The 21,644-nt window shown below is 40.9% G+C and overlaps 2 protein-coding genes across 2 annotated transcripts in view; both read right to left on the bottom strand.

Annotated features, from left to right (window-relative positions):
- Positions 1 to 332: 332 nt before the first annotated feature.
- LOC309816727 (vomeronasal type-2 receptor 116-like) lies at positions 333 to 14,389 on the bottom strand (the record flags this gene model as incomplete). The annotated part of the gene is given in 10 exon segments (XM_082644511.1): positions 333 to 656; positions 660 to 706; positions 709 to 828; positions 831 to 1,236; positions 2,345 to 2,399; positions 5,561 to 5,627; positions 6,185 to 6,308; positions 6,691 to 6,918; positions 11,777 to 11,976; positions 14,344 to 14,389. Coding segments are annotated over 10 exon segments (1,617 nt in total).
- Positions 14,390 to 14,534: 145 nt separating this feature from the next.
- Positions 14,535 to 21,644, bottom strand: part of LOC309816726 (cytochrome P450 3A24-like) — a gene marked incomplete at both ends in the record, with an annotated part of 31,562 nt that continues 24,452 nt past the window's right edge. Inside the window, 2 exons of the mRNA XM_082644510.1 lie at positions 14,535 to 14,846; positions 19,657 to 19,819. Of these exons, the coding sequence (XP_082500636.1) occupies positions 14,535 to 14,846; positions 19,657 to 19,819 (475 nt within the window). The remainder of the gene's footprint in view (positions 14,847 to 19,656; positions 19,820 to 21,644) is intronic.

The raw sequence follows: 21,644 nt of genomic DNA, 5'->3' as shown, positions 1-21,644 counted from the left end.
AAATTGTAAGAATAAACAGAAAATAACTGAAAAACAACAATAACAAAGAACAGGTATTATCAACTGTCAGAACATACCATGAAATCCAGAAAGTTAAAACAGCATGGTATTAATCCAGAGAAAGAATCAATGAAAGAATAGTGAGTGCAGAATACAGATTTATATCTAGGAATTTAGTTTATAATAACCAGAGCATTGAAAATCAAGGAGGAAATGATGTTAGAACATTGAGGTACTCATGGCAGGGTGTGAGGAGTGAACTCTTCAAAGTATTGCTTAATTTAAAGCTTTCTAAATGTTTTATGAAATCCATGAAGTAAAGCCTTAAATATTTATTTTTCCCCAGAGTTTGTTTTACCCCCTAATCTTGGCAGGATATTCCTATCTTGCTTAAGGAGAATATTATAGCACCTGGAGGCAAAGATGCATCCTAGTAACCCAGCACTGGAAGCCAAGATGGAAAAGATCTCCACAGCCACCATGACCTTCCTCTTGGAGCTATTATACAGAAGAAGGAAGGTGATCCAGACACCACAGAACACCAACATGCTGAATGTCAGGAACTTGGCTTCATTGAAAGTGTCAGGCAGGCTTCTGGCCAGGAAGGCAAAGGTGAAGCTCGAGAGGGCCAAGGAGCCCAAGTATCCTAAGGATAGTTAGAACATGACAACGGAGCCCATATTGCACACAATGATTAGGAGGGTACCTCTGAATGTGTATCCATGTCAACAGAAGGGGGCGAGGTTCCCAACCAGACAGCACAGAGAGTCACTTGAATCAATGAGCAGATGGGAATGATCAAATTGGGTGCCCCTGAAAGCAACACTGCCTCATCTTTCTTCCTGGGGTTGTGACCTTGAAAGCCAGGACTACAGTGATGGTTTTAGCCAAAATGGTGGAAATAGCCACAGTGAACACGACTCCAAATGTCATCTGTTGGAGGATGCAGGTGGCAGTGTTGGGATGGCCAATGATGAGGAAAGAGCAGAGGAAGCACAGGATGAGGGAGATGAGCAGGATGCAGCTGAGAGCCCGGTTATTAGCTTTGACTATGGAGGTGTCCCTATACTTCACAAAGACGCCAAGAACTACAGCTGTGAGGACAGACAGACAAAGGGCAGTGCAGGCAAGGACCATCCCCAGAGGATCTTCATAGAACAAGAAGGTCACAGCCTTTGAGAGGCAATGATCTTGATCACTATTTGGGTACTGAGGGTCTGGACACTTCATACATTGCTTCACATCCAGCATGAAAAGCAAGGTGCCATTACCTTGGGTTCAGTAATTCTCTTGATCTCCCTAAATATTTACATGTGGTCAAATTTCTATAATTCGACACCAAATCAAGGAACATTACAGAGTGAAGAATTCTGAGTTAATGCTGTCTAGTGTTTCTTAGTATATCAAGGACCAATGAACCTAACATCACCTCTTTTGTTTATCTTACATATGCAAAGGAACATGTTCTTTCATATAAACAAAAATTACACCCAACTCTTTCACTTAGATATGGGCAGAGTAGGACATATCCTGGATTCATTCACTCAAAAGCAAGTGTTTATTGATAACCTGCAGTGACCCAGAGAATGTCCCAACTGTTGCACATATAGAGAGCACCAAGGCATAAACGCTCACTTAAGAAGCTACAAATTTACAGTATTTCTGTTATCCACATCATTGCAAACCTACGTCCTGTTCATTATCACTTTCACTATGTTGTTCCAATTTGAATAACTTGTATTTTAACAGAATAACTCCCTAATGAGTCTCCCTGTCTTCTGTCTTGAAGCCCTCTCATCTCTCATCCATTCAATCACAGGTATTATTGTTTCTATTATTTAAATCCTTTCATACTACTTCCTTGATTCAAATGCCACAATTATTCTCATGTTCTTCTAGATCAGTGATTCTCAGACATTAGCATGCATTAGAATCATATGCGGGGCTTGTTAAAGCAGCTTGCTGGTTCCCCACCAGAGTTTCTGATTGAGAAACTCAGAATTTACATTTCTAACACATTCTCCAGTGATGCTGATGCTGTTGGTATACGTACTACACTTTGAGAATCACTGTTCTAGATTGAGTCCAAACTCTCAACCACGCAAAAAGCTCTGTTACTATCTACATTCTACCTACCTCTCCTGCAGCACTTTTTTTTTTTTTGAGGCCGTGGAGTAGGTAGGCTAAAGAAACCAATTCTAATGTGTACCTGTGATACTCCAGGCAATTTGCTTCATATAATATCTCCCCTTCAATTTTCACAGAATCTCAGGAGGTAGGTAGATAGAAGCAACCACTTTGCAGAAGAAAACTGTTGAGGCTTAAAGAGCTGAAGTTAACTCACCCGAGATCTTGGAGGTAGGTCGAGCAGGGCTAGATGTAGACTCGTGACCAGGGGGCTGAATTACGGTGAGCCAAATAGGACACCCACAGGGGCAAAATTCAAGCAGGATTCTGTTTCAGGTGCCAAGCCTGCCCCTGCAAGACCCCGAGTGCCTCGTTAATGTTTGTACCTCCTGCACCTCACTTTCCTTACCGTAGTCTGGGCCCTAATCACGTTTGTCTGATTCCAAAGCCTGTGATCTTTCCCTTATACACATTTTGCTAGTTTTCATGTTCATTACAACCTTTTCTCTTAAAAAGCTGTCATTCTCTTAGAATTACAGGGTTTAGAAAAATTTCTGTATTTTGATATTTATCTCAATATGAATTTCTCAAAATTTAATTTCATAAATTTATCATCAAAAAGAAAACCATAGGTCAATCTCATTTATAAAATGCTAATAAATTTTTAATAAAGCCTTAGAAAAGATTAATCAAGTACATTAAATAAATAGCACACCACAGCCAACCGGGACTAAAATTTTTAAATGTTTTCTAACAAAAGAACTTGAAAGAACATTAGAGTCAGGCAGACCTGAGTTCACAGTAGTCCAAATATTGGCAAGAATTTTATACTGAATTATAATAAACAAAAGCAAACCATAAAATTTATGAAGCTTTCCTCTTTAAAAAAATTATGGTACTATTAAATTGAGTGGAAATTACCTGTTTCCTGAAGGTTTAATGGAATCTTCAGCTCAACTGATCAGGACCTCGTGCCCTGTTGGGTGAGCAGCCCTTTGAGATCCTTCATTACTATCAAAACCTTGAAAGAAATCTACCTTCAGTTCTCAGAATGCTCCTTTGTCCTCATACCTGTGTGAATCACACTTGCGTTCTCTTCTTCCTGGGGCATCATTTCCTCCCTTCTCCACGTAACTAACTATAAACACCTGTCTCTAGACGGAGCTTGAATCATCTTACCTGAGTAGCATCCCTTGCCTGTGTCAGGACTATTGACTCCATATTTCCCCAACAAATAATTTTAGAATACTTTTGTATCAGACTTGTGCACTTGCAGTTCATTACTAAATATTTTAAATGCGTACCTACATTTTGGAATATTTTTCTGCCATAGGGTTAATACGGTTATTATTTGTCCATAGAAAAGCTGCTGCACTTTTGTGTACTTATTTATAGACTGGACTTACACAATTGTGGCAAAATGATCAGTTTTGTCTTGTTTTTAAACAAGAGTGCTTTAACGATGGTGAAGAAAGAGTAGTTTTTAATAACCTTCAATATCTTAAATGGGGTTTTCACCCTAATCACTCTCTTATATAATTATTTTCTTGGAATTGATTTTTCTTACAAATGAAATTTGAAATGATTTTGCCTGATTTCAAAATGAGGGTTCTGGCATTGTTTCTTATTTAAAATTTCTTTAAGCCTACTAATTATTTCTGAGTAGATTAGGATGTTTCCAAATTCCAAATTTGTATTCTGTAAAATAAAGAGATGTTATATAGACAGGAAGGGGAATCTATTACAGAGAAAAGAGGAAGGTCATCGAGTAAAGCAGACAGAAATAAGAGGAGTTAATTAGTGAATTCAGGAAAAATTCTACTTTACAGCCTGATTTGTGGATACAGGGAGAGAAAACTGGCAGAACTTTGCAGTGTTCGGTGTACTTTTGATTCCAAATGTGTGTGAAGCCCAGAACATAGTAAAAATCGGATCAAGCAAGGTAAAGGGCTCTTTTTCAGGGCACAGGATCCACTGCAAGCTGCTCTGGCAATGACCTCCCAACTGATGACAATGAGCTTCTAATAAGAAAAACGTGCAAATAAAGCCAACACTAATTCGAAGTGAGCTAGTCAGCAGCCAAGTTTGCAAAGGGTTCATGCTGAAGAAGAGGTTGAGTTTCCCTAAAAGGATTCATTTGAGCTTGTATTCTCCTGAGAGCTCCTGGGTACACACCTGACCTAACAGTCAATTACCCGAGAAGTAAGTCATATCCATAACATTTTCTATTTTACACTGTCATCACTGCTTGTAAGCAAACTTCAAGAGGCATGGGGTAGGAGCATGAGGAATTCTGCTCTTGAGGTATTCTACATCAATTTGCCAGAACTGAGCAAGTTAGACCACCTACTGCTTTTTATAACTTTCCATGCTTTCACCATTGGCCCGAGGGTGAGCCCAGTCAGGGGGTTTAAAGAAGTCAAAGTTCATTCTTTCATTTAATCAAGATATACACCTCTCCAGAAGTTTGCATTTTGATGATATAATTACCATGCAGTTCTTCTTAAGGTTATCCCGAGATATATTGTACATTGCTACTATCCGAACGGAATATTTTATTTCATCTACTTGATTATTTTTATAAAAAGAAAAATCATGTATTTTTATATATGTATCTTGAATCAGGAGATTTTACATGAAAGTTTTAGCAATTATACTGTTTCAGTTGATTCTCTGGAGTAGTTTTGGTACAAAAGGATGTACTTTAATCTCTTGTATTTTCCTTTTCTATAAATATGACCCCTTTTGTTCCATGCATTGTTGTGATGCTCAGAACTTCGATGTTAAATAACAGGAAGGAAAGTGACCAATTTATGTTTCCACAAATTTAATTGGTGGGGGGTGTTTTCCCTCTCTCATCATTTAATTAGCTTGTCTGTTGGCAAATCCAAAATACTAGCTATGGTGTGAAAAGTCTCCAGTACAAGACTGTTGTCACTTTCCATCATGGGGTCCTACCATCCCACCCTATACTTGCTGTTTTTCAGCCACATTAGACTTTTTTTTTTTTCCAGGTCCCTGAAGAGTGGGAAAAATGTACCACTTATTTCTGACAAGGAATTCTTCCTCCCTTTATTCAGCTGATACAATCCTTTTCAACTTTCAGAAGTCAATAATAAAACCCGGGGCTTCCCTGGTGGCCCAGTGGTTGAGAGTCCGCCTGCCGATGCAGGGGACGGGGGTTCGTGCCCCGGTCCGGGAGGATCCCACATGCCACGGAGCGGCTGGGCCCGTGGGCCATGGCCGCTGAGCCTGCGCGTCCAGAGCCTGTGCTCCACAACGGGAGAGGCCACAGCAGTGAGAGGCCCATGTACCGCAAAAAAAAAATAAAAATAAATAAGATAATAATAATAATAACAATAATAATAATAAAACCTGCACACTTTGTGGAAAATTCTCTGACCTCCCAAAGTAATGTTAGATCCTCCCCCACATTTTTGTATAGTGGCCATGGTCCGTGTGGTCAGCTCTCATGTTCATCTCCTCTCCTTGACTCTGAACTAGCAGAGCACAGGCATGATTGAACAATGAGGGGTACCGGAATTTATCCTCAGCACATTGTACAATACAGGCTCACAGCAGCAATACAGGATGTTTTTTCATTTGTGAAATCACACAAGATATTTCTGATTACTTATTTGTGTTATGAATGGTGCTAGGCACGTGAGAAAGGAAGCAGGATAAGATACAACCTTCAGTGTGATCAGGGTTTGGTTGAGAGTAACATGTACAATAAAACCAAGATACTCATAATACTGTGTATTAAGTTTCCTGGTAGAAACAAACATAGGTCCTTCTGGGATGGTCCTTAAAAATATTTTCTTGAGAAGATAATGCTAAGGGTCAAAAAGATGAGTAGGAATAAACCAAAGAGAAGAGTATCATTGCATAGGGATATTAATTCATATCCCTTTCATAGGGATTAACTTTAATAGTGAAATTGCTGAGTAAATGAGGGAACTTGAAGATTTCAGTCATAGTCTAGATCCTTTGCTTTTGGGGGACAAATAAGAATGTAAATGAAAGGGTGAGGAAGGAAATTCCTCCTGATCGGTACCTGTGTGATTGGAAATCTCCTTGTCTGGGCAGTGAATGCAGTCAAAGTAGCAGGCAGCCTGTCCCCACTGGGGAGCTTTCCTCCATCCAGGGCCACCGCTTTTGCTGCACACAGAGCAAGGAGTCTCGAGAAATCAGAGGAAAGTCTTGTTGAAACCTGCACATGTGATCTATTCCTGTGTAACCAGAGTGTTTCAGGGACAACCAACAAGGTTTACTTTGAAAAAGGAGCCCCTTCATTGACTGGATTGGATGCTCTTCTCTACTGCATGACACTAACTCTACCAAATGTTAGGAGCATATACTTGATTATCTAATTTTTTATTTTTCCCAAATCTGTTAGGCACTAGCAAGGGAAAATTGCTCAAATTTGAAGGAAACTTAGAAAATCACTCAAGTTAGAAGGGGGCGCTCGGCTTCTCGTGTTGACCTGGAGGAGGTCACCAAAGTGCTCATGACCCAGCTCTGTTCTAAATACCTAAGTGTCATAAATATCCAGCAACCAACCTCTTTAAATCTGATGGCCCAATCGATCAACTCTTCATAGATGGAAAAATCTTGTCCACGTGGAGCCTGTGGGACAAACTGTCCTACTTTCACCTGAAGCCCAAGTCCATCGGGAAAGTTCCAAAAGTTGAGAATATCATACTGTTTCTCAGAGATTCTTTGCTGATCCAAATATACCTGGTCCCTAGCACTGTTGTTAAAGTGGATGCTCTTCAGAAAGGAGTGGAGCTGGAAGAGATGTGGTTGGGTGGTAGAAAGAATTCTGATGAGGACACACAACATCTGTCAGCTGTATGACTTTGGAAAGACTCTTATCCCTTTTAAACTTCAAATTTAAAAAATTACTCACTTTTATTATAAAAATCAAATGAGGTAATTCCTATGAAAGCAACTTCATAAACTATAATGACAGTATATATATCTATGTAAATATATATATTTAATATTATATGATATGTATATTAATTGCATATGTGATATGATATATATAGTACTATACATAGTATATACTATCAATATATATATGTACTTAGATGAATTTTGTAAATTAACAACTGTAGTGTCAAACCCAACATAGGTATTTTTTGTCAGTTACTGCCTTGATGAAGTGCTTGAGAACATGAGAACTGAAAAATATCTATTCACACAATTCAGAAAATATTGACCAGAGAGTCAAATTCAGCCTCATTTAGCTATCATTATTAGTGTCTTATAACTTCACTTTACTCATCGGCAAAATGGGGATAAAATACTGTCTAAAGTAATTATACAATCATATACATATATATGAATTACATAACACATACACACACACACACACACACACATATATATATATGCATAAGATAAAATTTTTGAATTTGCCAATATAGTGCCAGACCTGACACAGGCATGTCAAAAACTCTTGTTCTAAAAATTTCACAATTCGTATGGAAACACAAAAGACCCTGAATAGTCAAAGCAATCTTGAGAAAGAAAAACGGAGCTGGAGGAATCAGGCTCCCTGACTTCAGACTATACTACAAAGCTATAGTAATCAAGGCAGTATGGTACTGGCACAAAAACAGAAAGATAGATCAATGGAACAGGATAGAAAGCCCAGAGATAAACCCATGCACATATGGTCACCTTATCTTTGTTAAAGGAGACAAGACTATACAATGTAGAAAAGACAGCCTCTTCAATAAGTGGTGCTGGGAAAACTGGACAGCTACATGTAAAAGAATGAAATTAGAATGCTCCCGAACAACATACACAAAAATAAACTCAAAATGGATTAAAGACCTAAATGTAAGGCCAGACACTATTAAAATCTTAGAGGAAAACATAGGCAGAACACTCTATGACATCAATCACAGCAAGATCCTTTTTGACCCACCTCCTAGAGAAAGGGAAATAAAAACAAAAATAACAAATGGGACCTAATGAAACTTGAAAGCTTTTGCACAGCAAAGGAAACCATAAACAAGACAAAAAGACAACCCTCAGAATGGGAGAAAATATTCACAAATGAAGCAACTGACAAAGGATTAATCTCCAAAATTTACAAGCAGCTCATGCAGCTCAATATCAGAAAAACAAACAACCCAATTCAAAAATGGGCAGAAGATCTAAATAGACATTTATCCAAAGAAGATATACAGATTGCCAACAAACACATGAAAGGATGCTCAACAACACTAATCATTAGAGAAATGCAAATCAAAACTACAATGAGGGCTTCCCTGGTGGCTCAGTGGTTGAGAGTCCGCCTATCGATGCAGGGGACACGAGTTCGTGCCCCGGTCCAGGAAGATCCCACATGCCACGGAGCGTCTGGGCCCGTGGGCCATGGCCGCTGGGCCTGCGTGTCCAGAGCCTGTGCTCCACAGCGGGAGAGGCCACAACAGTGAGAGGCCTGCGTACAGAAAAAAAAAACACAAAAAACCCTACAATGAGGTATCACCTCACACCAGTCAGAATGGCCATCATCAAAAAAAATCTACAAACAATAAATGCTGGAGAGGGTGTGGAGAAAAGGGAACCCTCTTGTGCTACTGGTGGGAATGTAAATTGACACAGCCACGATGGAGAACAGTATGGAGGTTCCTTAAAAAACTAAAAATAGAATTCCTATACGACCCAGCAATCCCACTACTGGGCACATACCCTGAGGAAACCATAATTCAGAAAGAGTCATGTACCACAATGTTCATTGCAGCTCTATTTACAGTAGCCAGGACATGGAAGCAACCTAAATGTCCATCGACAGATGAATGGATAAAGAAGATATGGCACATATATACAATGGAATATTACTCAACCATAAAAAGAAATGTAATTGAATTATTTGAAGTGAGGTGGATGGACCTAGAGTCTGTCATACAGAGTGAAGTAAGTCAGAAAGAGAAAAACAAATACCATATGCTAACACATATATATGGAATCTAAAAAAAAAAAGGTTCTGAAGAACCTAGGGGCAGGACAGGAATAAAGACGCAGATGTAGAGAATAGACCTGAGGACACTGGGAGGGGGAAGGATAAGCTGGGACGAAGCGAGAGAGTGCATGGACAAACATATACTACCAAACATAAAATAGATAGCTAGTGGGAAGCAGCCGCATAGCACAGGGAGATCAGCTCGGTGCTTTGTGACCGCCTGGAGGGGTGGGATAGGGAGGGTGGGAGGGAGACGCAAAAGGGAGGGGATATGGAAACATATGTATATGTATAACTGATTAAATTTGTTATAAGGCAAAAAAAAAAAAAAAAAAAAAAAAGAACATAAGCCACTTCCCTAGGCAGGGAGAGAAAATATGGAAGGAATAAATTTTCACAAACCTCAAAAAAAAAATAGTTTGGCTTTATATATTTTAGAAAATTGATATGTTAATTGGTGTTCATAAAACTAGATTATATACTAAATGAATGGAAGTATTATATTAGATAAGAGAAGCTTTTCCAGAAAATGAAAATCAAATCAGTAACTGAGGTGGCATAAGAAAATAAGAACACAATAATGATGCTCCTTGAGACCTAGGTTCAAGCTTCAGTCTTTCCTTTAACTCATTTTCCGATACTGCTCAAACATAGCCTCTTTGGGCTTCATTTCCCTTGTCTCTAAAAATGAAAGAAATTGAGAGAAAGGATCCTAAGTTCTCTTTAAAACAACAAAGATTTTATTTTTTAATAATACGTTTCACTGTTAATTCATAGGCACAGCAATTTTAAAGATGTATCTTCAAAAATACAGTAATGTACAATAGATCATATTTTCCTGCTTTGTTAAGATTTACAAAATCTGTTCAGTACTGGTCATATCTTTAGATAAAACTGTATGTTGTAAATAATATTTAGTTTCTAATTCTAACTAAGCAAATATATACCTCATTGTTAATCCACATGTGCTCTTTTAGTTATGAGGTAGTTCCATCAATTGCCTATAGCATGTTGCATTACTTTGTTGATTTTTTTTTTTTTTGCATCTGGGCATTTCAGGTAAATTACTAAGTCTCAGTTGACATTTGAATTAAAGTTTCTCCATGTCTCATTCCTAGATATTTTTGGAAAAGGTTTTGAGACTAGAGGAAATAACAGTTTAATCTTACTTTTTTTTGACCTTGGTTACCTCAGCTCAGAAGAATATATAACATGTCATCTATCTCAATTCCTAAATTCAATGCCCTTTATCTCATTTCTTATGTAATAAATTGCTTTTATACTTTTATATCTGAAAAATGACTTGAGGAGAAGAGAAAGATTAGGTTTTAGGACTAAGGATGGGAGCAAAATCTACTTTCAAAAAAAATTAAATGTCCTCCTAAATGTAAGGGAGTAACTTGAGAATTTCTTATATTGAAGAGGTTTTTGCTGAAGCAGAATGTAGAAAGACAATAAAATAAAAATTAAAAAAAAAAAACAAACTGGTATTAAATAGAATGAAATTAAACCATATCAATTAATTTTATAATGTTATCAGAAGGAAAATTTGTCACCACAATGCCTTGAATTCTCACCCATCTTTCAAAGAAGCGAAATGAGGTATATATTATCTATGTTCATGTCATCATGATTTCCTACACTCAATGAAACTGAAGTGGAGAAAGAGGTCAAATGTGACATGGAGGAGGCTTTCCCTACTCACTCTGCTCTCCTACCCTGCTCCATGATGCCAAGAAAGGAATTCCTCTGCTAGGTGGTTTGGATTCGTCCTCCTGTACTGTATTAAAGGGAAATAAATATTTTAAATACAAACTGCCTTTTAGGTCTCATGCCTTTGCAGACTGTTAGCAGACTTCAGATCAAGGTGAAAATAAGTGTATATACTAATGCTAACCCTCCCAGAGACTGGAAGAAAAGGTGAAGGAAATGACTAAAATTTCCAGATTTCTGCCATGACTCCTCTGATCTAAAGATTCCTCATTTGGGGCTAGATAGTTCTGCATAGTACAGGGTGGGGGACTTAAATCCTAGGAAGGGAGTGCAGGTGGGCACAGAAAAGGGGGAGGGCTGAGTCTGAAGAGAAGGGTGATCAGTCTCCAGCCCCACCCCGAACAAAGTCAGGGTACACCAGTTGTCTTGTGTAAATGATACCTGTGATGGGAAGGAAGGAAGAAGGAACCCCCAAGTGGCACAGGGGCCAATCCTTCTAGAGGTCTTTTGCAGCAGACACAGAACCCAGAAGGTGAAAGTAATGAGACAAAAACCCAAGTTCCTTCTTCCTGCCTCCAGGATCCCGAAGCTTGGGAAGGGGTGAGGACTGCACTGCACATGGGCCAGTTGTTTCAAATCTGCCTTTGCTGGATTCTGGTTGGTTAGTCTAGGTCTATGCAAACTTGCAGTCAATCAGAAAATCATCCACAGGAGTAAATAATTGTCATTAAATCCTCCTAACTACAATAATAGGAACTTGGGGGTCTGGGTGGGCGTTAACTCCTTCAACAGATCTGGGTAAGGTCAATAGTAAACTTTTTGGTTTGTAGCACACAATTATTAAGCAACTTCCCCTCCATTAACTTTGATCTTCAAACAGTAAAGGGAAAGGGGGACACGATTAGCACCCCAAGTCCAAGGTTACAGAGGAGATGAGCCTGGACAGTTACTCACAGATTGAGGAGCATCAGGCTGGTTGCCAGGAGAACCCAGGTTTCCATGGAAAAGCTTGGGATCAGGTCCATGGCCACTTTCCTCCGTGATTCCCTCCTCTGAGTTTCCCTTCAGCTGCATGTGCTGCTCTTTGCCTGCCTCTGAGTGTGGAGCTTCGGTCATGTCAGGTGGAGATTGAGCGAGGCTGGAAAGTTTATGTGCTGAGAAGGGAGTGGAACTGGAGCTGCAGCCAACAGAAGGGCCACCTGTGCTCCATCTGCAGAGCTCTGTCTGCCTTGATATTTGGCAAAGCATCATGGACACTCCAGTTTGACCTCTCTTGAGTTCTTACTCTGTGGAAAATCAATAAACAACTCAATCAGTGTCATCAGTAAGCCCAAAGGTCACAGAAAGTCAACTAAACCCACTGGCCTTGAATCACTACTAATCTGCCTTTGTCTCCATGGCTGCCCACACTACAGAATACTTGAAATCCTTCAAACAAGAGAAGTCTACAGATTGTTACCCATGCAGCCTTTTTCTTCCTAGAAATGTCCCTGCCAGCAAAGAATCAGTGTTTCAATTTCTACGCATTCTCACCAACATTTGCTTTTTATCTTTTCTTTTATGATAGCCACCTAGTGGTTGTGAAGTAGTAAAATTTCTGGAATTCTGACATTTGCAACTGCAAAGTCAAAATGGTTAAGAATCTGTGAGAATTTGCCATAGATAGAGGAAGACAAGCAAACGTTGTGGTTGCAAACGTGCCCCACAGTGGCTCTTGAGCTTTCTATGGACTCCAGGGATATCTATGCTCCTATTGTGTGGACAGCTGACTAGTAGGGATCCACTGAATGTGACTGATATGCAGGCCCTAGGTGAGTTATTTAAACTGTCTCAGCCTCAGTTGCCTAATCTATAGAATGAGTGTTAATAATTATGTCTTTCCCTGGACTTCCCTGGCGGTCCAGTGGTTAAGACTCCGCACTTCCAATGCAGGGAGGAGGGGTTCGATCCCTGGTTGGGGAACTAAGATCCCACACGCCGCGGGACACAGCCAAAAAAGAAAAGAAGAAAAAAAGTTATGTCTTTCCCTTCTAAAAGAGCCCAGACCACACCAGCCCCCGGTTCCAGGCTTGGGACCTGGATCTGTGAGTCGGCCTCCTAGTGGCTTTGAGTGAAGAGAACATGTGACCTTGTCCATCAGATACCTGACCCTTACCAGACCCTCTAGAAATGTCCACTCAATACGAGATCAAAAAGTTCAACTAGTGGCTAATACACGAGTGTTATAGTGTAGTCCAAGTTATGAAATGTATATTTTGTTAGCAAGAGGAGGAGACATGAGTTCAAATCGGAGTTGAAAAGATAATTAAAAGGTTGGGAGTTTGCTGACTCTAAACTCCTTTTTTCCTTCTTATTGATTGTGTTTAAATGCCTCTTTTGCCAACTGCTGTGTGTGGAGCCACTGAGTCATAAATGTTCAGGACATTATTTCCTGGATTCTAATTGGGGCTGGGGGTGTCTGTCCAGCTGTGTGAGCTCAGGGCCCTGAGCAGGCCCTCCAGCCCCAGGTCTCCCCACCCCTGTAGGATGTCAAAGACCCTGGGTTGAAACCCCTCCCACTCTCCTCCTCCTACCCTGGGGCAGAAATTGTTTCTAAAAAGTTCCCAGAGTTGAGTCCATTGTTGGCAGAGAAAAGATAAATCCCAAAGGAGCAACAAAGAGCTCATTCCCTCCTTACAGACACCGTGTATTCATGAAATTCAGTCAGTACTTCCAGGCAGTTACCAGGTCCCTCACCCTGAGCCGCACGTTCCTCCCCCAGTTACTGGGAGTATTGGCTGCTACTGATTAAAGGCTGTCCTGTTCTCTAGAAAATCTCCCCCCGGGCCAAATTGAAGCCACTTCACCTGGGAGCTTGTTCATCCTGGGGGATGGGAGGGCCAATCAATGACTCACTGATGGGTTGTGAAAGGCTGGCCCCTGCCTCCAGTTTGGACCTACTCTGGGTTACAAAATTGTCTCCGAGCTCTCTGTGGGGTTGGGCTCCACAGAGAGCACATCTTCACTCAGCTTTTCCTCTTCCTGCACCCAGCTCCCTTCATTCAATTATCCTGAGAGCACTTTCTCAGTCAAGTACTTGTGCTAGAACCCCCGCCTCAGGCTCTGCTTTTGGGGAACCCGACCTAAGACAGTGGCTGAGCCTGAGCTAATGTGTTCACAGTGACATTCAGCTGAGGGGCATAGAAGCACTGAAATTCAGCCAAATTCTCTGGTCCAAGCTATGCAAGGGATGGGGGGCTTGTCTCATTTGCCCAAAGCCACTGATTAGTCTAGACTCAGCTATGGAAGGTGCTAGGATTTGAAACCCAGGAGCTCCAGCTTCAGATCCCCCCATCTCTCAGTCACAGTGTGGTGCCTGCCTCCTTAGAATAAAATAAGACAAAGAAAACTAAGGTGAGAGAGTGGGGAGAGCTGTATAAGCCCAAAGAAAGCTGCCTTTGTGACCCTCTCCCCACAATCACAAACTTACTGAAAAATCTTTTGAAAGAACCATTTTCCTGATCCTTCTCAGAGTAAGTCACCAACTTCATATTTCACACCCCCTGAATGACCCACAGACGACGACATCTCTACATGACCACAATATGACCTCCAAGTCAGGAAGTTAACGCTGACACATCACTGCCGTCTAACCTCAGAGCCCCCAGTTCCCCACCTGTCCCAACAATGTCCTTGTAGCAGAAGGACCCAGCCCTCGAGTTGTGTTTAGATGTCACCCCTCTGTAGTCTCCTTTGTCTGGAACATTTTCAGTCTATCTTTGGTTTTCATGACATTGACTCTTTCGAAGATTCCAAACCAGTTACAGACAAGGAGGAGAATGTTCCTCCGTTTGGGTTTGACTCTTTTCAGGATTTCCTTCAGGTTTGCCTCCTTGGCGGGAATATCACACAGGTGAGATGAGTTCTTCTCACTGCATCCTATCAGGTGACTCAAGATCAAATCATCCTGTTCCTGATGCTGCTCTCTGATCCCTTGAAAGGAGTGTCTGCAAGGTTTCTCCACTCTGAAGTTACCCCTTCCCCTCTATAATTAATGGGTATTTTGAGCAGCACTACTTTGAAGCTATGTAAGTTTCCTCTTCAAATTGCAATTCATTCATTAATTTATTTACATATATCTGTATGTACTTATGTTTTCCTATTTTCTTGAGTGGCTTAACAACTCTTACTATCCTTATTTATTATCATGCTCAAATGGTCCCTGATTTGGTCAGTGGAAGCCCCTCAGGCTGGTTCTGTGTCCTTTTGTCATGTCGATGTTTAACATATCCTTGTCTTCTAGCCCAAGATGTTCCATGGGCATCATGTACTTTCCCAGTCCTGGAATCAGCCATTTCTCTAAGAAGTCCTGGCTCCTTTCCGTGGGAAATGATCTTTATAAGCCAAGATCTGGGCACGAGGTGTGCTTATTGCTATTTTGGTGTTTTGTTTCTAAACCATATCAGTAGAGAAAAGTAGGCAATATGCATTTTTATACACACACACATACACACATTTCTATCTATCATCTATCTATCTATCTATCATCATCTATCTATCTTTCTATCATCTGTCTATATCATCTAGCTAGCTCTCTTCTACATATGTAGAAAAGCATGGATTTACACTACACATTCAGTTTCAATTGCTGACTCCACGGATTTATTCTGGTTTCTCCCTCTCTGACTCAGTGACTCTCTTCTCCAACAGTGAGAATTCTGCCTTCCATCATCCTTTATATACTTACTTACTTGATCACTCCCCCTTTGTGTAGCTAGTCCTCACTTCATTCCTTTCCACTCATGGATGACCTCCTCAACTTACTTGCATTCTCCACACCCTATTTAGCCTCTGGCTGCCCTTGCCAGGCCACGCATATGAGTGGGCAACATTCTCACGTTGCTTGGGTTCCCACACTCATGCCAGGCTGCTGTTCCTGTGGACACTTTCCCCTCCCTACTCAGTCTCTGACTTGGAGTCACTGTGCCTCCCTTCTCTGCCCCCACCCTGCACTGTGTGCCTGCCCACCTTCTGTCACCCCACCCCCCAATGACTTTAGGACTGGATTATCCAGGAAGGGAAGGCAAGGCGGGAAAGGAAAAATGGAGGGAGGGGGCAGAAAAGGGAAAGGAAGAGCCCTGGGCAGCTTCTGATACCAACTGAAACTGATCAGTGCTTGTAGCCTTTCTGCCTGAACAACTGACCAATTAACCATCTTTTATTTCACATTCATTGTGGTTAAGACAGTTGGGAGTTGAGGATGGAATGCAAAGAGGTGTGAAAAACATCTTTCCTGCCTTCCAGAAACATCAGGGGAGATGAGATGAAAACATTAAATCAAAACAAATAATATAAGTTTCTCAGTTGAGCGTTACAAAAAATATGTGCTCCAAAAAAGGTAGGTATAAACTACGAATATACTTTCTAAGCAATAGGCAAAGTTGCAAAATAGGCTCTTACCTATTTAATAGGAGTCAAATTGGAGTATTGATAAAGTCCCCAACCAACCAGTGATTTTGATGGTCAAAAGCAAGTAGTCACTGAATCTCCCTGATTCAGTTGTATACATTCCTCCCTAATGTGCACAAAGGCATCAGATTATACTTTTGTAAAGAGATGTTTATTGACTTGCTCATTATAATATTTAATTTAGAATAATCAAAATAAAATCTGTGATATAAATGTCACTACTTCAGTCATCACAATCATTCTTATTTTCATTAGAGTTTGTGAGAAATCTTCATTCTGATCAGTGCTCAGGAGGAGCAGATGGTCCTAAGTGGGGTGTGGTGGGGTGGAGATAGTTCTGTGAGAACCAGATAAGCTGAGTTTGCATATCTGGCACTTATTAATCACCTCTTTTATATGACACAATGCATAACACTCCACGTAGACAGTGAGAAAGCTAAATGAATGTGCAGAATCTCTAGTCATCCACCAATTGCAGTAGGTGAATCCCATCTTCATTTCTGTGTTTTATCACAAAATAAATCAAGGCCTCTGTTGTCCTGGGATGCAGCTTCCTTGAAGAACAAAGCGCAAGTCCTTAGGGAAAGTCAGGCTCCAGTTAAGGTCCCATCTCTGGGCTCAACCATTAAAATAATGGGTTTTTCTAGTTGAAGAAGTACCTGAGGGCTTAATTTCAGGTGCGTCTGCAACAGTTAAACAAACACGTGAGAATCGAATAATGAAGCACGGCCAGCAAGAGAAACAAAGTATTGATATATAAGATACATTATGGACAATAATGCTTTACAAATATATAACAGCTAGTTTTAGTATCATATACCTTTGATTCTTTTTTAAAAATTACAAATTCCATGTATTTAATAGATACAGGGATAGTCAGCTTATCTGTTTTTCATAGGGTGAACTTTAATAGTCGTGTCTTTCAAGGAACTGGCCACATTTATGTATAAAGTATATGGAGTAAACTTGTTTGCCGCATTCCCTTATTATCTTTTTATTAAATTAAAATTTCCACCTATTGAGACACAACTGTCTTACAGGAGTGCATAAGTTTAAGGTGCACAGCATAATGATTTGATGTACATATGTCGTGAAATTATCACCACAGTAAGTTTCATTAACATCCATCAGCTCATAGATACAAAGAAAAAATATTGTTTCCTTCAGGTGATAGCTCTCAGGATCTACTCTCTTAACAACTTTCCTATACACCATACAGAAAGGTTAACTAGGGCCATCATGTTGTACGTGGCATCTCTAGTACTTATGTATCTTATAACTGGAACTTGGTAGCTTCATCCAATCTTCCCGCCTTATTTTTGATTGTTTATACTTATTCTTTAAGTTGTGTCAAGACGAGATAGTGAAAGCATTCATCCATCATTCTTTCCACAAAATATCTATTGAGCGCTTATTTCATACCAGGCTAGAGACAAAAATCTGGTTGGCTTGTGTTCTTTTTTTGATTTAACTTTTAGGTACAAAGGATGAGGTTTTAAAATTTACCAGATTCTTAGGCATTATGGCCAACTATCTTGAGCCATGTAAAGATAATTTTGTGTCCATTGAAACTTGCAAGGTAATCCTAGTAGGAATCACACATGTTAATTACATCGGGCTTCCTCAACTTCTGCAGAGTCCAGTCACCTCTCCCAGTAGAACCCATCCAGTTTCATGATCGGAAGAGGTAGTTGTGAAGCATTATGCCTGTTTTTTTTTTTTAACATTTCCTGTCTCCCAAATGTAGTGGAAATGGTGAACTTCTGACGACCTACAGTGTTTGTTCCAGTACTTTTAGCCCTTTTCTCACCCAGTCACTCCTTCAGTGTTGGGGGAACCAACAGAGTGACCTTCTAATCTCAGTTGACTGAAGGGCAAACAAATGTCATGGAGGAGATAAGCCCCAGCCTGTGGATGCCTGGGTGGAGCTTCAGGGAGCATCTGCCCTTCCCAGGTGTGCCAGAGGCCCCCTTTCTCTCAGGGCTAAGTCCCCTTTCTGTACACACCTACACTATGGACACACAGATGCCCACAAGTAAAATGGAAACCGTCTCTATCCTCCTCTTCCCTGAGAAAGCCTACTCAAATGGGGTAGCTGCTTACTGAATGTGTGACTCCTAGAAAAAAGCCTTATTACAGGGCCGTGCTTGATATGAATGAACAATGGCAACTGTTCTTTGTGCTCCTCAGAGGAGAGATTCCAGATCTTTCTATAAATGTAACACCTTGTTATTTTAAAATTTCAAATGATATGCATATATGTCCCCAGCAGATAGACATACACATGTACACCAGGCATGTACACAAATGTCATTTGTTAAATTTCAAAAGTTCAAATTGTTCACAATTTGTATCCAAGAACTCTAATCAATTGCACATCTAACTCCTTAAGCATTTGCTGGGTGACTGGGAGGCATCGTTCAGAGTTTACGAAAGGAATAAAATGAGAGGCTACAGTTAAAGACATTCATAGGTGTAAAGAAAACATAGGAACCAAACTGGATGGTTCCATGACAAAGTGTTAAGTTAGGTGGTAGGAACCATGATGCCAGCCTGTGGTGACTGATACAGAGCAGAGGGGAGAGTGGGCTGTGGACTGGGTGGGGAGGGCTCCATGGAGGGGCTCGGGATTGAGCTAGAACTTGAAGGGGGAAGAACAGAATGGGGGCGGGGAAGAGCACACATAGAGTTATTATTAGAAGGTAAAGGGAGCCCACCTTGATGGCAGCAGGACCCCTGGAAGGTGAGGGGGCTGTGGGAGTCCTTCACATCTGGCAGAAATGCTTTCCAGCAGAGGTTCTCACCGTGACTACACAGGAGAATCCGCGGGAGTGCTTTGAATGCCACACTCCCGGTGAATTATTTTAGAATAAATGAGATGACCTAGGCATCAGGATTTTTTAAAGCACCACAATAATTTCTTTATACAAGCAGTGGCTGAGGACCGCTGCCAGGAGAGCTTCTGTAAGTTCTGGTGGAGAAGAGCATCACTGAAAAGCCATGATGTGGTCGTCACTGCTCTCATGACTGCACACACCTCCCCTTCCTTCCGGTGGACTTGAAATGAAATTTAAAATATTGCTGAGGTTCAAAAGACTGCAAAGAATCATGTTATGCTAACTGCATTGACTCTAGATGACCTTTACAGTTGGGTCATTACAAAGCCACAGGCTTAGCTATCCAGAGCTGAAGGACCCTTAAAGGTCACAGATGGCTCCAAATACATTCATGTCCAATATGACAAATTATTCCTTGAATAGAACACATTCATATATATGTGTGTGTGTGTGCGTGTGTATATATATATACATATGATATCTATCTATCTATATCAGTTTTAAAAACTCACAATAAACACAATTAATGCAGCTAGGTAACTGTCTGACCTGTGTTTCTTTGCAAGGTTTGAAGGATAAGCTCTGCAGGACTTTGACAACAGCAAGTTTCACGTTCATGATACCAAGTCTCATACCAATGCAGTTTCGGGGTCCAGTTCCAAAAAGCATGTGTGTGTAAGGATTTCTGCTCTCCTTGTTCTTCTTACTGAACCTGGTTCCACGGCAGTAGATGAAACAAATTAATGAAACAGAAAAACCACAAGAGCTCAAAGTCTGAGGTTTAACTGAAACACTCAACTAGTAGCATTAGGGATGCCTGTGTGAGCTAGTCATTGAATCCTGCTGTGGTGATTTTGCTATGAGAAAGGTAAACTCCAGATCCTTCCCATTCCCTGGACCCTATAGGAGCTTTCAGTCCTGTTGAGGAGATGAGATGAATGCTGTTTAAAAAAAAATTTATCTCTAAACACTAAATTTACATTCAGGCAGTGAGATGTTCACGCTCTGAACTGATTGAAGGAAACGTGGGTTCCCACCTCCATGCACACTGATGTCGGTCATGTGCTCATGGGGGAAGGAAGCAGGAGAATCATCTCCCAGGATTTAAATTGTCATTTCCCCCTTGTATTCCCTTCCTTCCCGTCCCCTTGTGTCTGTCTGTCTGTCTGTCTGTCTCCCCCACAGCACAGTATGCTTAGGTCACAATTACCTAACTATATGACGCTACTGTAGAATAACCACTGATTTCCTTGTCTATCTGTTCCACTAGCCTATAAATTCCTTGATGGTTAGACCTCTGTTTTATTCAAATTTGACTCCTCAGTATTTGAATATATTCAGGAAAAATATGGAATTGTGGAAAGTGATAATAGCATTGCGGTTATGTATATTTTAAAGAGTCCCTACTTTGCAAAACATTTTGGAATATTTACAGACACTGTGACTTCAAATAATATGGGAAGATGGAGGAGGGTAGCAGTAGCTTGTGGATGGAGCAGAGACATGGGATGGTTGTTGGGCAGGGAATGGGCACATATAGATACATTAGGAGTCTTCCATAGACTAGTGCCTATAGAATATACTTGTGCATATGTCAAAAATTCTCCATGATAGGCTTTTCTGTAAACGTTTGGATTTCTCACTGCCTTGCCGAGTCCCTGACACGCAGGTGAGCACTAACTCTCTGCTTGACGACTGAATGAATCAAAAATGAATTGGGAGGGGCTTCCCTGGTGGCGTAGTGGTTGAGAGTCTGCCTGCCGATGCAGGGGACACGGGTTCGTGCCCCGGTCCGGGAGGATCCCACATGCCGCGGAGCGGCTGGGCCCATGAGCCATGGCCAATGAGCCTGCGCGTCTGGAGCCTGTGCTCCACAACGGGAGAGGCCACAACGGTGAGAGGCCCGCGTACCGCAAAAAGAAGAAAAAAAATGAATTGGGAGATTAGGATTGACATAAATACACTACTATGTGTAAAATAGATGGCTAGTGGCAACCTGTGGTATAGCACAGGGAGCTCAGTTCTGTGCTCTGTGACGACCTAGATGGGCAGGATGGGGGAAGATGAGGGGGAAGTCCAAGAGGGAAGGGATATAAATATACATACAGCTGCTTCACTTTGTTGTACAGCAGAAACTAACACAACATTGTAAAGCAATTATACTCCAATAAAAAATAAATAAATAAGTAAAGTGAACCGAAATGAACAACAGCAACAGCAAAAAAGAAATAATAGTGAGTGGTCTCTGGTTTTAGGTTCATGAAGCTGCAGGAGAGGGAGCTACTGAGCTTCAGGGAAACACAGAGGTTCCCTGGGCCAGAAAACAGAGGACTTGGTCCACTCTGACTTCCTGTTTCAAGAAGTGCTATGTGTAGAGGTTATGCCAGCACTCAGGACACTAGGGCGAACAAGATAAAGTCCTTGCCATCAGGGAGCTTATAGTCAGGGGCTCATAAAAGTCTAGATCCCAGCTAGTGCCCTAAAATATTCATCTCAAATTTTGCTCACTGTACAATAAGTGGGAAAGCATCAACTCT

Source organism: Mesoplodon mirus (genome assembly GCF_964341445.2).
Source record: "Mesoplodon mirus genome assembly, chromosome: 15".
NCBI classification, from domain to species: Eukaryota; Metazoa; Chordata; class Mammalia; order Artiodactyla; family Ziphiidae; genus Mesoplodon; species Mesoplodon mirus.
This window is presented reverse-complemented; position numbering and strand designations above follow the sequence as displayed.